The 13765-nt window shown below is 42.3% G+C and overlaps 1 protein-coding gene across 2 annotated transcripts in view; it reads left to right on the top strand.

Moving 5' to 3' along the window:
* Positions 1-12659, top strand: part of LOC106569307 (afadin- and alpha-actinin-binding protein) — a 28262-nt gene extending 15603 nt beyond the window's left edge. Inside the window, exons 10-14 of one of the 2 annotated variants that reach the window (XM_014140524.3) lie at positions 1087-1226; positions 3811-3987; positions 9200-9317; positions 9430-9580; positions 10986-12659. In XM_014140524.3, coding sequence (XP_013995999.2) covers positions 1087-1226; positions 3811-3987; positions 9200-9317; positions 9430-9580; positions 10986-11139 — 740 coding nt within the window. In that variant the 3' untranslated portion in view covers positions 11140-12659. Of the gene's footprint in view, positions 1-1068; positions 1227-3810; positions 3988-9199; positions 9318-9429; positions 9581-10985 lie in introns of both variants that reach the window. The other variant, XM_014140523.3, reaches the window with a different exon arrangement.
* The last annotated feature ends 1106 nt before the right edge of the window (positions 12660-13765 follow it).

Below are 13765 nucleotides of genomic sequence, written 5' to 3'. Positions count from 1 at the left end.
TGATCCTAATTGACCTAAGACGTGGAATTTTACTAGGATTAAATGTCAGGAATTGTGAAAAACTGAGTTTAAATGCAATTGGCTAAGGTGTATGTAAACTTCCGACTTCAACTGTATTTTTTTAACCCTTTGGACTCAAACTTCCTTTTAGAACACATTGTTTCTGTAGGGCCTTGTTACCCATAACTTGTTCACTTCAAAACCTTGTTGAAGTCTTACATTACCCACACATGTAAAAATTGCTACTCAACTAGCAACTCACTTCTATGCAACAAGGTTTCACAAAAAGGACTCAAACCTTTTTTAATAGACTTGAATCCCTATGATAGAGCTATATCAAACCTGTAATAGAGCAAAGGACCCAAACCTTGTACATCACAGATACGTATCACTCATTGCATGCACTAATTTTAACCTGATTTGTTCTTTTAAATGATATCGGTCTAGACTCACCCAGCAATATGTTAGCAGTCAATCAGGAGTTTAAGAGTTGAATCCCGTGGGTTGTGCTCAGCCCTCTCTTTCCCTGGGTAAACTCACACAGTTGCGGTTTTCCGTGTTGTTCAAGACCAATTCATCCGAGTCAAGCCACCAAGTGTTAGCAGTGATGTTACTTTTCAATAACAGACCCCAAAGCAAATCAGGGGGAGAAATTGGTTTATTCAAAGAGGACAAATCATAGATCTGTCCTCAGTGATTCTCTGCACAGAACAAAGGGACAAGATGTAGTTTTATAACCCTAGCCTGTGGTTGACCAATTAGAATTCCTTGCAATAAAACTGGGCCAATGGCCAAATAACAAGTATCCTGTTTAAGGCTCAATTCCTAGACAAATTCCTCCCATGTCTCTGACCCATTGATCATTAATTCCCTATTACAGGAAAAACTACTGTTTCCATTGATCGTTAGTTCTCTTGACCTTTAGTCCTCTGCATTGTGTATTTATCTTCAAAATATTCTTACATGTAGGTACTGTACATGACAATCAACTTAAAATCACTACCAGTACTGCTGCATTTAAAACGATTCTACTGCCAATTGATTCTATATTTCTTCACCATTGATCAGAATGTGTTGTGTCATCAGCCTCCCTGGTGCAGCAGAGCCAGCAGCGAGCTGGTAAAGAGCTGGTCCCCAGACAGATCCATGAGGAGGAGATGGAGAGGATGAGACTGGAGGTCCAGCAGTGTAAAGATTTCATCCAGACCCAGCAGCAGCTCCTACAGGTTAGTAAGACCCACAACACAAGGCTCTCTTTTCAAACCGAGCTGCAAATATCTATAGTACATCTGTTTTTATTGCCTTGAGTTTGAGCCTTACTAATCTTGTTCCCAGACACTTCCGACCAAATGCGTGAAGAGTCTGGTAGACCAACGCGTCGAACTTGGCCTTAGTTAGCGAATACAGAAAGGGCGGGAGAACGTCCTGGTGCATATGCATTGGCTTAATCTACAAACCAATCATCTCCCACAACACCTTCCCCTAACCCTCCCCTGTACGCTACCACACCACAAGCACAGAGCCACACCTTGCAGTCGTGTCATTCTCTAAAATTAAATGATATACTTTACTCAGTAAGGTCACTCCCATGGAATTCTATGGTCACTCCCACTAAGGCCAACTTTGAACCATTGATGTACCAGGGGTGTAATCATTAGTCCAAACATTTTTGCAACTAAAATCAAATTCCATCAAATGTATTTATAAAGCCCTTCTTATATCAGCTGACGTCACAAAGTGCTGTACAGAAACCCAGCCTAAAACCCCAAACGGCAAGCAATGCAGGTGTAGAAGCACGGTGGCTAGGAAAAACACCCTAGAAAGGCCAGAACCTAGGAAGAAACCTAGAGAGGAACCAGGCTATGAGGGGTGGCCAGTCCTCTTCTGGCTGTGCCGGGTAGAGATTATAACAGAACATGGCCAAGATGTTCAAATGTTCATAGATGACAAGCAGGGTCAAATAATAATAATAATAATCACAGTGGTTGTAGAGAGTGCAACAGGTCAGCACCTCAGGAGTAAATGTCAGTTGGCTTTTCATAGCCGATCATTCAGAGTATCTCTACCGCTCCTGCTGTCTCTAGAGAGCTGAAAACAGCAGGTCTGGGACAGGTAGCACGTCTGGTGAACAGGTCTGGGTTCCATAGTCGCAGGCAGAACAGTTGAAACTGAAGCAGCAGCACGACCAGGTGGACTGGGGACAGCAAGGAGTCATCAGGCCAGATAGTCCTGAGGCATGGTCCTATGGCTCAGGTCCTCAGAGAGAGAGAGCAAATTAGAGAGAGCATACTTAAATTAACACAGGACACCGGATAAGACAGGAGAAATACTCCAGATATAACAGACTGACCCTAGCCCCCCGACACAAAACTATTGCAGCATAAATACTGGCGGCTGAGACGGGAGGGGTCAGGAGACACTGTGGCCCTGTCCGACGATACCCCCGGACAGGGCCAAACAGGCAGGATATTACCCCACTCACTTTGCCAAAGCACTGCCCCCACACCACTAGAAGGATATCTCCAACCACCAACTTACCATCCTGAGACAAGGCCAAGAATAGCCCACAAAGATCTCCCCCACGGCACAACCCAAGGGGGGGCGCCAACCTGGACAGGAAGATCATGTCAGTGACTCAACCCACTCAATTGATGCACCCCTCCTAGGGACGGCATGGAAGAGCACCAGTAAGCCAGTGACTCGGCCCCTGTAATAGGGTTTGAGGCAGAGAATCCCAGTGGAGAGAGGGGAACCGGCCAGGCAGAGACAGCAAGGGTGGTTCGATGCTCCAGTGCCTTTCCATTCACCGTCACGCTCCTGGGCCACACTACACTCAATCATAGGACCTACTGAAGAGATGAGTCTTCAATAAAGACTTAAAGGTTGAGACTGAGTCTGCATCTCTCACATGGGTAGGCAGACCATTCCATGAAAATGGAGCTCTATAGGAAAAAGCCCTGCCTCCAGCTGTTTGCTTAGAAATTCTAGGGACAATAAGGAGGCCTGCATCTTGTGACCGTAGCGTATGGACGGCAGGACCAAATCAGAAAGATGGGTAATGCTTTGTAGGTTAGCAGTAAAACCTTAATCAGCCCTTGCCTTAACGGGAAGCCAGTGTAGAGAGTAATATACATTTTTTGGGGGTTCTAGTCAAGATTCTAGCAGCCATGTTTAGCACTAACTGAAGTTTATTTATTGCTTTATCTGGGTAGCCGGAAAGTAGAGCATTGCAGTAGTCTAACCTAGAAGTGACAAAAGCATGGATACATTTTTCAGCCACATTTTTGGACAAAGTTTCTGATTTTTGCAATGTTACATAGATGGAAAAAGCTGTCCTTGAAACAGTCTTGATATGTTCGTCAAAAGAGCGATCAAGGTCCAGAGTAACGCCGAGGTCCTTCAGTTTTATTTGAGATGACTGTACAACCATCAAGATTGTCAGTCAACAGAAGATCTCTTTGTTTCTTGGGACCTAGAATTAGCAGCTCTGTTTTGTCTGAGTTTAAAAGTAGAACATTTGCCGCCATCCACTTCCTTATGTCTGAAACACAGGCTTCCAGGTAGGGCAATTTTGGGGCTTCACCAAATGAGAGTTAGTATTGGACAAATTCAGGTAGGTCCCACTCCATTTCATTAGCTTCTGTTTAAGAAAGGTTTTGCAACATAATTGGTGTAATGAATACGCCCCCAGGCTTATGTGCTGTGTGCAATGTCCTGGGGATGAGGTTAGTCTAATAGACACTTACAGGAGTTATTCAGTCAAATGTTATGTCTGTTTCCTCTTCCTTGTGTTGGTCTGTGTGTGAGCAGCAGCAGTTAAACTCTCCCTGCTATGATGACGAGACTGCTGCTCTTCTGAATGACTGCTACACTCTGGAGGAGAAGGAGCGTCTCAAAGAGGAGTGGAGGCTCTTTGACGAGCAAAGGAGGAACTTTGAGAGGGAGAGAGAGAACTTCACTGAAGCTGCCATTCGTCTCGGACATGAGGTAGCCATTTTGTTTTTGCCAAGTTCTCGAGACGGAATAATTATATTTGGCCAAGATGTGTCACTTAAAAGCCCAGTACAGTCAAATTCATTTTTCCTGTGTTTTATGTATTTCCATACTAAACTCCACATAAAAAGAAAAGTCCCTTTTTCAGGACCCTGTCTTTCAAAGATAATTCGTAAAAATCCGAATAACTTCACAGCTCTTCATTGTAAAAGTTTTATACACTGTTTCCCATGCTTGTTCAATGAACCATAAACAATTAATGAACGTGCACCTGTGGAATGGTCGTTAAGACACTAACAGTTTACAGACGGTAGGCAATTAAGGTCACAGCTATGGACACTAAAGAGGCCTTTCTACTGACTCTGGAAAAACACCAAAAGAAAGATGCTCAGGGTCCCTGCTCATCTGTGTGAACGTGCCTTAGGCATGCTGCAAGGAGGCATGAGAACTGCAGATGTGGCCAGGGCAATAAATTGCATTGTCCGTACTGTGAGACGCCTAAGACAGTGCTACAAGGAGACAGGACAGACAGCTTATCGTCCTTGCAGTGGCAGACCACGTGTAACAACACCTGCACAGGATTGGTACATCCGAACAGCACACCTGCAGGACAGGTACAGGATGGCAACAACTGCCTGAGTTACACCAGGAACGCACAATCCCTCCGTTAGTGCTCAGACTGTTCGCAATAGGCTGAGAGAGGCTGGACTGAGGGCTTGCAGGCCTGTTGTAAGGCAGGTCCTCACCAGACATCACCGGCAACAACGTCGCCTATGGGCACAAACCCACTGTAGCTGGACCAGACAGGACTGACAAAAAGTGCTCTTCACTGTCAAGTGGCGGTTTTGTCTCACCAGGGTGATGGTCGGATTCACGTTTATCGTCGAAGGAATGAGCGTTACACCGAGGCCTGTACTCTGGAGCGGGATCGAGGTGGAGGGTCCGTCGTGGTTTGGGGCGGTGTGTCACACATCGGACTGAGCTTGTCATTGCAGACAATCTCAACGCTGTGCGTTACAGGGAAGACATCCTCCTCCCTCATGTGGTACCCTTCCTGCAGGCTCATCCTGACTTGACCCTCCAGCATGACAATGCCACCAGCCATACTGCTCGTTCTGTGCGTGACTTCCTGCAAGACAGGAATGTCAGTGTTCTGCCATTTCCAGCGACGAGCCCGGATCTCAATCCCATTGAGCACGTCTGGGACCTGTTGGATCGGAGGGTGAGGGCTAGGGCCATTCCCCCCCAGAAATGTCCAGGAACTTGCAGGTGCCTTGGTGGAAGAGTGGGGTAACATCTCACAGCAAGAACTGGCAAATCTGGTGCAGTCCATGAGGAGGAGATACACTGCAGTACTTAACCTCTATGGGCTATGGGCTTGCGTCCCACCTACGTAACAGCCACTTGCAGCCTGTGGCGCGATTTTCAAAACCTTAAAAATCCTATTACTTCAATTTCTCAAACATATGACTATTTTACAGCTATTTAAAGACAAGACTCTCGTTAATCTAACCACACTGTCCGATTTCAAAAAGGCTTTACAACGAAAGCAAAACATTAGATTATGTCAGCAGAGTACCAAGCCAGAAATAATCAGACACCCATTTTTCAAGCCAGCATATAATGTCACCAAAACCCAGAAGACAGCTAAATGCAGCACTCACCTTTGATGATCTTCATCAGATGACAACCCTAGGACATTATGTTATACAATACATGCATGTTTTGTTCAATCAAGTTCATATTTATATCAAAAACCAGCTTTTTACATTAGCATGTGACGTTCAGAACTAGCATACCCCCCGCAAACTTCCGGGGAATTCGCTAACATTTTACTAAATTACTCACGATAAACGTTCACAAAAAGCATAACAATTATTTTAAGAATTATAGATACAGACCTCCTCTATGCACTCGATATGTCCGATTTTAAAATAGCTTTTTGGTGAAAGCACATTTTGCAATATTCTAAGTACATAGCCCAGGCATCACGGGCTCGCTATTTAGACACCCGGCAAGTTTAGCACTCACCATAATCATATTTACTATTATAAAAGTTTGATTACCTTTTGTTGTCTTCGTCAGAATGCACTCCCAGGACTGCTACTTCAATAACAAATGTTGGTTTGGTCCAAAATAATCCATCGTTATATCCGAATAGCGGCGTTTTGTTCGTGCGTTCCAGACACTATCCGAAATGGTAAAGAAGTGTCGCGCGCATGGCGCAATTCGTGACAATAAAATTCTAAATATTCCATTACCGTACTTCGAAGCATGTCAACCGCTGTTTAAAATCAATTTTTACGCCATTTTTCTCGTAGAAAAGCGATAATATTCCGACAGGGAATCTCCTTTTCGGCAAACAGAGGAAAAAAATCACAAAGGCGGGGGCGGTCGGGTCACGCGCATAAGCCCAGAGTCCCTTGATCGGCCACTTGAGAAAGCCGATAATGTGTTTCAGCCTGGGGCTGGAATGACGACATTCTGTTTTTTCCCGGGCTCTGAGAGCCTATGGAAGACGTGGGAAGTGTTACGTTAGAGCAGAGATCCTTAGTAAAAGATAGAGATGGAAAAGAAGTTCAAGAAATGGTCAGACAGGCCACTTCCTGTAAAGGAATCTCTCAGGTTTTGACCTGCCATTTGAGTTCTGTTATACTCAGACACCATTCAAACAGTTTTAGAAACTTTAGGGTGTTTTCTATCCATATGTAATAAGTATATGCATATTCTAGTTACTGGGTAGGAGTGGTAACCAGATTAAATCGGGTATGTTTTTTTTATCCAGCCGTGTCAATACTGCCCCCTAGCCCTAACAGGTTAATGCAGCAGGTGGCCACATCAGATACTGACTGTTACTTTTGATTTTGACCCCCCCCCCCCCCCTTTGTTCAGGGACACATTATTCCATTTCTGTTAGTCACATGTCTGTGGAACTTGTTCAGTTTGTCTCTTGAATCTTGTTATGTTCATACAAATATTTACACATGTTAAGTTTGCTGAAAATAAACGCAGTTGACAGTGAGAGGATGTTTATTTTCTTGCTGAGTTGATGAGGTTGGAATCAGGGCTGTGGCGGTCAATACATTTTGTCAGCTGGTGATTGTCAAGCAAATAACTGACTGTTAATTAACAAACACATTTAGCATCTCCTGGCTTCCACTCATAGCTTACAAGCCACTGATGTGGACCTTTGGAACGTCTACATTTTAAAACGTCTAATAAATCCATATAATATAGCCTACAGCATCACAATAAATCCATTATTTTAGATAGGTCTAAAGAAACATGATATGAAGAAAATGTTGTCTATTTCAGAAGAACAGAATAGCATTGTCCTGATCTGGCTATGCCAAATGGCTGTGGGCTCCACTAGTTAATTTAGTAGACAAGATTTGCTTAGAATTCTGTGGCATTATAGTATGAAGAATACAATTGAACATAGCTGAATAAAATGTAAAATAATATTTTCTCCAAATGATTTGAGGGAGTGCACACATGCCGCTATTGTGTTGAGCGGTTAACCAACGAAATAGGTACTCCTATATGCTTAATTGAGTTAATGTAACTTTAGTAGTTCTACAAACGTTGGGCTATATATCTTGATTTTTAATACATTGTCAGGCTGCATGATGCGACGCTAAGGATTTGAAAAAAAGTAGCTTGAAAGTGTGGTGGCTAATTTCTGCATTACCAAATGAGGAGAGTTACAAAATTCACACACCAGTCAGAGTTATACTTAAAACTACATCTTTAATAATTAAGATGCTTTTGCAAAAGCACTTGACCTTCAATGATGCGCTATCTCTAATGAACCATTGATAAAGGGGTTACACAAAAGTAGAAAGATCTTTTATACCCAAGATCCACCCCTCTCAACGTACATGACGAACAACAGATCTTAGGAACAGTTCACAAAAGTTACATTTTGTATGAAAGATATCTATAAAACATAGACAGCAACTGCTGTATCAACAGTGTTCATTGTATAGATCAGTATCTGGTCCTCCTTCCCCAAACTGCAACCGTCTCTCCCTGGTACAGTATAGAACAGAACCATTAGCTCATCCAATGGCATAAATCAATTGACAACTCTAGATACTCCCATCTCAAGTAAACCCCCTCTTGACTCCGCTCACTGAGCGGGGTGACTTGCGCACAGACATTGTGGAGACAAATAATTGGTTCCCCATTTAAATCACGCCATCCCTTCACATGGTTTAACAGATACTTGTCATATGTGAACGTATCTCACATAAGCATATTATGCAAATAAAACATCTTAATTATCATGTTACCCAACTAATTCTGATTCATCTGCCACAAAAGGCTTTGTTTTTAGTGCAGGCTGTTTATACTTCATCAGTCTTTCATTCACAATTTGACAAGCACTTGATAATGCATCGAATTTCCCGGCGGCACCCCTTTGTGTGGCTGTAATGTAAAGAGAAGCAATGTGCTTAATATTCAGAAAGTTGAGAAATAATTATAGTAGGCCTAGTCTATAGAAAGCTGTTGTGATCCTCTTTTTAATAGAGTCCATCACTTGGTTTTCTCACAATTGCATAGCCTATAGAAATGTTGCGCAACATGAGCTAATGGGCTCTCATGAAGTGTTTTGATTAGATTTTCGATAACATTTGCAATGACGTCAGAGTGATGAGGGACAATAGAGTGCTGAGTACCAGGCAGTTAGCAAGTTTGGTAGGCTACTAATGACCATCAGCAGCATCAGAGCTTGGAGAAGCCTAATTACCATGACTAAATGGTCAAGTGGAATTGAACTGCCATCATGACTCGTGACCGCCGGTGTGGCAGTAATACGGCCACCTAACAGCCCTAGTTGGAATAATACTGTAAAATTGTGATGCCCTTTTAGTGTAAGAGCTGTTTGAAAAGACCACCTGAAATTTCAGCCTGTTTTGGTAGGATGGTGTAATCACCAGGCAATAAATTACTTAATAAACCAATGAGTTCCAAAACTCTGCCAATAACAGCTAGTTTTCAGTTTTCCACACAGTCCTAGCAAAATTCTGGCTTGAGAAATTGCTCTTTTTGACCATTTTTAATGATTGAGTGCGATTTTTTTTTTTTATATATTTTTTTTTATTTTTTATTTAAATTTAAATTTAAAAAAAATTAAAAATTAAAGTCTGCATTGGACCTTTAACTGCATCTTAGCCCTGTTTCGTCAATTTTGTTTTCACAGAAAAGGGCTTTCGAGGAAGACCGTGCCTCGTGGCTCAAGAATCAGTTCTTGAACATGACTCAATTTGTGGACCGAAAAAGACATTCTGCATCAGAAACTCAACATGCCTTATCAACTAGTACGTTGTATATTTATGCTGCAGCATTTAAAAAAAATAAAAGTACATTTTAATATTCTAATGTGTGGTTTGTTTTATGCATGGTTGGCCACAATTGTGTTTTCCTTTCTAGGTAGTGAGCCCGAGATGAGGATCCCCTCCACTCCAGCCAGGCTGACCAAATCCCGGACTTACACTGTGTTCTCCACTCCTAAAGCTGTCGCTGGCATGGCCTCCACAGCTGATCTCTACCACACACTACGCCTCATACCAGACAGCAGCAGGTGCTCTATCCCAGCTCGCTATTGTCATAGTCAGTCATTAAGTTTTTGACACATGTTTTATTAGTTGTATGTATGGGATACGCATGGTATACATCGTCCAACGAAATTATTACTAGCAAGTACCTTCTCGACAATGCAACAACAAGAAATAAGAAAACGAACGTATAGTAAATGGCTCAGTACAACAGAATAAGCTGTATGTGATAAATCACATGACATTTAAATCAGTGTCTTAAACCAGTGCTGGGAAGTAAATCAAATAAATAGAATATTGATCATCACAAATCAGATTTTTTTTGGTTGCAGGTGTAATTGCAGGTGTAGCGAAATGCTTGTGTCCCTAGTTCCAATATTGCAGTACTAGCTAACAATACACACAAATCTAAAGTAAAAGAATGGAATTAAGAAATATAGAAACATTAGGACCAGCAACTCTGTAGTGAGTGCAACCGACGACAGACTATTTTTACGTGATTCAGCACTCGGTGGTCCTGTTCTGTGTTGTTGTGTGGCCTACTACTTTGCGGCTGAGCCATTGTTGGTCCTAGACGTTTCCACTTCACAATAACAGCACTTAGTTGACTGGGGCAGGTCTAGCAGGGCAGAAATTTGACCAACTGACTTGTTGGAAAGGTGGCATCCTATTACTGTGCCACGTTGAAAGTCACTGAGCTCTTCAGTAAGGCCATTTTACTGCCAATGTTTGTCTATGGAGATTGCAAGGCTGTGGTAAAACCAGTATATAAACATTATTAAAGTGACCAGTGTTCCATGTTTATGTACATAAGGCAGCAGCCTCTAAGGTGCAGGGATGAGTAACCAGGTGGTAGCCGGCTAGACAGTGACTAAGTTCAGGGCAGGGTACTTGGTGGCTCGTGATGGCTATTTAGCAGTCTGATGGCCTTGCGATAGATGTTTTTCAATCTCTCAGTCCCAGCTTTGATGCACCTGTACTGACCTCGCCTTCTAAATGATAGTGGGGTGAACAGGCCGTGGCTCGGGTGGCTGAGGTCCTTGATGATCTTCTTGGCCTTCCTATGACACTGGGTGCTGTAGATGTCCTGAAGGGCAGGCAGTGTGCTCCCAGTGATGTGTTGGGCTGACCGCACCACCCTCTGGAGAGCCCAGGGTTTGGGGACGGTGCAGTTGCGGTAATACAGCCCAACGGGATGCTCTCAATGGTGCATCTGTATAAGTGTGTGCGGGTCTTAGGGGCAAAGCCAAATGTCTTCAATCGCCTAAGGTTGAAGAGGTGCTATTGCGCCTTCACCACACTGTGTGAGTGGACAATTTCAAATTGTCAGTGTTTTGTACTCCGAAGAACTTGAACCTTTCACCTTCTCCACTGCAAGGCTCTCTTTCTGTGTGGTTTGTGATCAACCCTTGTTTGTGCTTTATTCCTCAGCTCTTCCAGAGGCAGTTCAAAGCGAGGGAGCTGGCAGGAGTCCAACACCATCCATAGTAGAGAAGATTCTCAGGTCAGGTCCAGGGACAGATACGGAGGTGGAGACTGCTGCAGTATCTTCTCGCTAGGGTCAGAGGAAAACAGCCTCACCTGAAGACGCACTCCAGTGAAATGTATATTACTGTGGACTCAACAGACCACTCAGATGGCAGTCCATGGCTGTGTTCATTAGACACCAAACAGAAGAAAATGTAACGGAAAGGCTACCTGGATTTGTCCAATATGTCACACTAATTTTTGTTTTCCGTTGTGTGCCCTAATGAACATGACCCATGTTTCAACACCACCACTGTCTCAAGATGAACAGTGGTACATTGTTGTTCACCAAAACTCGATTGAATCAGAGAGCACTTTAATGAACATTTTTTCTTTTTTAGATTTAGATTTTTACTGAGTAAAGCATCTCCAAGTCTAAGTGTTCGTGAAGTGGCAGCCAAACCTTAATTTGGGTAAATCAGGGTTCTGCTTACACCAATTCGGTGCCTTTTTAGATAAGTAACTCGGTCAACAAATTTGTCACAATATTAACATTCTATCATAAATGGCACATGTTCAACTTTTTTTTAAACACGTTTTCCCATCAAGAGGTGTTAAATCTACAAATGATTATAGTAAGTGCTTATTAAGTGCCAAATATAGTAACAGGGTTGACGATGTCATCCTATATCAGCCATAAATGTCCTTGTGACAGGGGAAATGGAAGTTCGTGGTGTGCAACAGGGAGTGGCAATTGAATGCAAGCTTCACCATTTTTTTTATTCTTAAAACATTTTATAGCCTGTATCTATGGGTAACAGGGTTGACTTGTTATGCTCAACCTGCTCAGTTTCACTACAAAACACCAGAAAATGGCCAAAAAGAATAGAACCAGCTCACCTGCTTTTACAGTATGATTTTACTATTAGATGTTCAATGTTTCTTTTAGAATAAAAAAGGATTAGTTTCACTATTAAAACAAGAGGTCAGTTCATGTAACAGGGTTGACCTTAATATAAGGGATAGACAAATGAATCACTAATCCATGAAATAAATCATCTTCAGAAATGGCTGTCAAAGCAACAATAACTAGGGCTTTACAATGATGGTGAAAACTTAGAGAAATGTTGGGTAAAATCTTCCTAGAAGTCACTGAGGGTGCATGGAGGGACATGTCAAAATGCTGAATTTTGGCACTTTGGCAAGTCTTTACTCATTAAAAATAGGAATTATTTTATTCTCCATGAAAGGGAACTTCATTTAATATAACAGACTTCTAAAATACAATATTGGTGCACAATTTCTACTTAAACGGAAAATCCACTCAAACTATCTTTTTTTTTTTTTTTTTGTCATTAGTCGCCTGTTTATAATGTCCCAAAATGTTTTGCATGTCAGCAGTCAAGTTTTCAAGATATTGGACTTTCAAGAGATGCAAAAGGCACACTTTTTGTTGAACGAACCCGATATTTTCTAATTTGCGAAAAGCTATCAATCGGCTACTGCCTAATCCTGAATGTTTACACATTGTTTTCATTCCAGATCATTCATATTATTTTAATGAACTTTATTCTAAATGTTTAATGTTAAGTGATATGCTGCTCTGAAACTGCAATAAATGTATTTATTTTTAACTGACATCTCTGCTACATCTTGTGCTTGGTGTTTAGCACCCCTTAGCGGTTCATGACTGGAGTCATGAAGATGGCACCATACTGTATGGCTGCAGTCTTGCGAGCTCCGACCCAACTTTGCTATTTTGTGATTCTCTTTTTTTGCACTATATGTATCTGTTATCACTTATGATTGATAACTTTTGAACATCAAATCGTCAGTTACTAACCTCATTTCTGGTTCAACTTTGACTCATCTGCTCTTGGCTCTGTAATTCCGACCACATTTTCGGGCTACACGAGGAATGGCCGGCGAAAGAGGCAGGAGAGGGAGCCCTGGCGAGATTAAGGGAAAACTGGCCACCTCTTCCCTCCAATCTATTGGCCAATAGATTATCTTGATAATAAGATGGATGCCCTCCAATAGTGAATTTGCTTTCAATGGGACTGGTAACTACAATAGTCTCTGCTTTTCTGAAACATGGCTTTCGGACAAGATGCCTCGCATGGTTATCCAACTCAATGGATTCGCCATTCACTGAGCGGACAGGACATTGGATTCAGGGAGATCGAAGAGGGGTATGCCTCTTCATCAACAGCAAATGGTTTGCTGTCTATAGCGCAGTGGAATACCTGATGGTCAAATGCTGACTTTTCTACCTCATGAGTTTTTAGCTGTTATCGTGACTGCTGTAAACACTGAGTTAACCAAACATTAGGAACACTTTCCTAGTTTTGAGTTGCACCCCCCTTTTGCCCTCAGAAAAGTCTAAATTCATTGGGACATGGACACTACAAGGTGTCAAGAGTTTCACAGGGATGCTTGCCCATGTTGACTCCAATGCTTCCCACAGTTGTCAAATGGCTGGATGTCCTTTGGGTGTTGGACCATTCTTGATACACATGGGAAACTGTTGCGGTTGGAAAAACCCAGTAGAGTTTTGTCACTTGACACAAACCGGTGTGCCTGGCACATACTACCATACCCTTAAATATTTTGTCTTGCCCATTCACCTGCTGAATGGCACAAATACGCAATCCATGTCTGTCTCGGCTTAAAAATCATTCTTTAACCTACCCTTCATCTACACTGATTTTGAAGTGGATTTAACAAGTTACATCAATAAGGGA

The sequence above is a fragment of the Salmo salar genome, chromosome 14, assembly GCF_965601325.2.
Source record: "Salmo salar chromosome 14, fSalSal1, whole genome shotgun sequence".
Taxonomy (NCBI): domain Eukaryota; kingdom Metazoa; phylum Chordata; class Actinopteri; order Salmoniformes; family Salmonidae; genus Salmo; species Salmo salar.
Note: the sequence above shows the minus strand (reverse complement) of the source record. Positions and strands in the feature narration are given on the sequence as shown.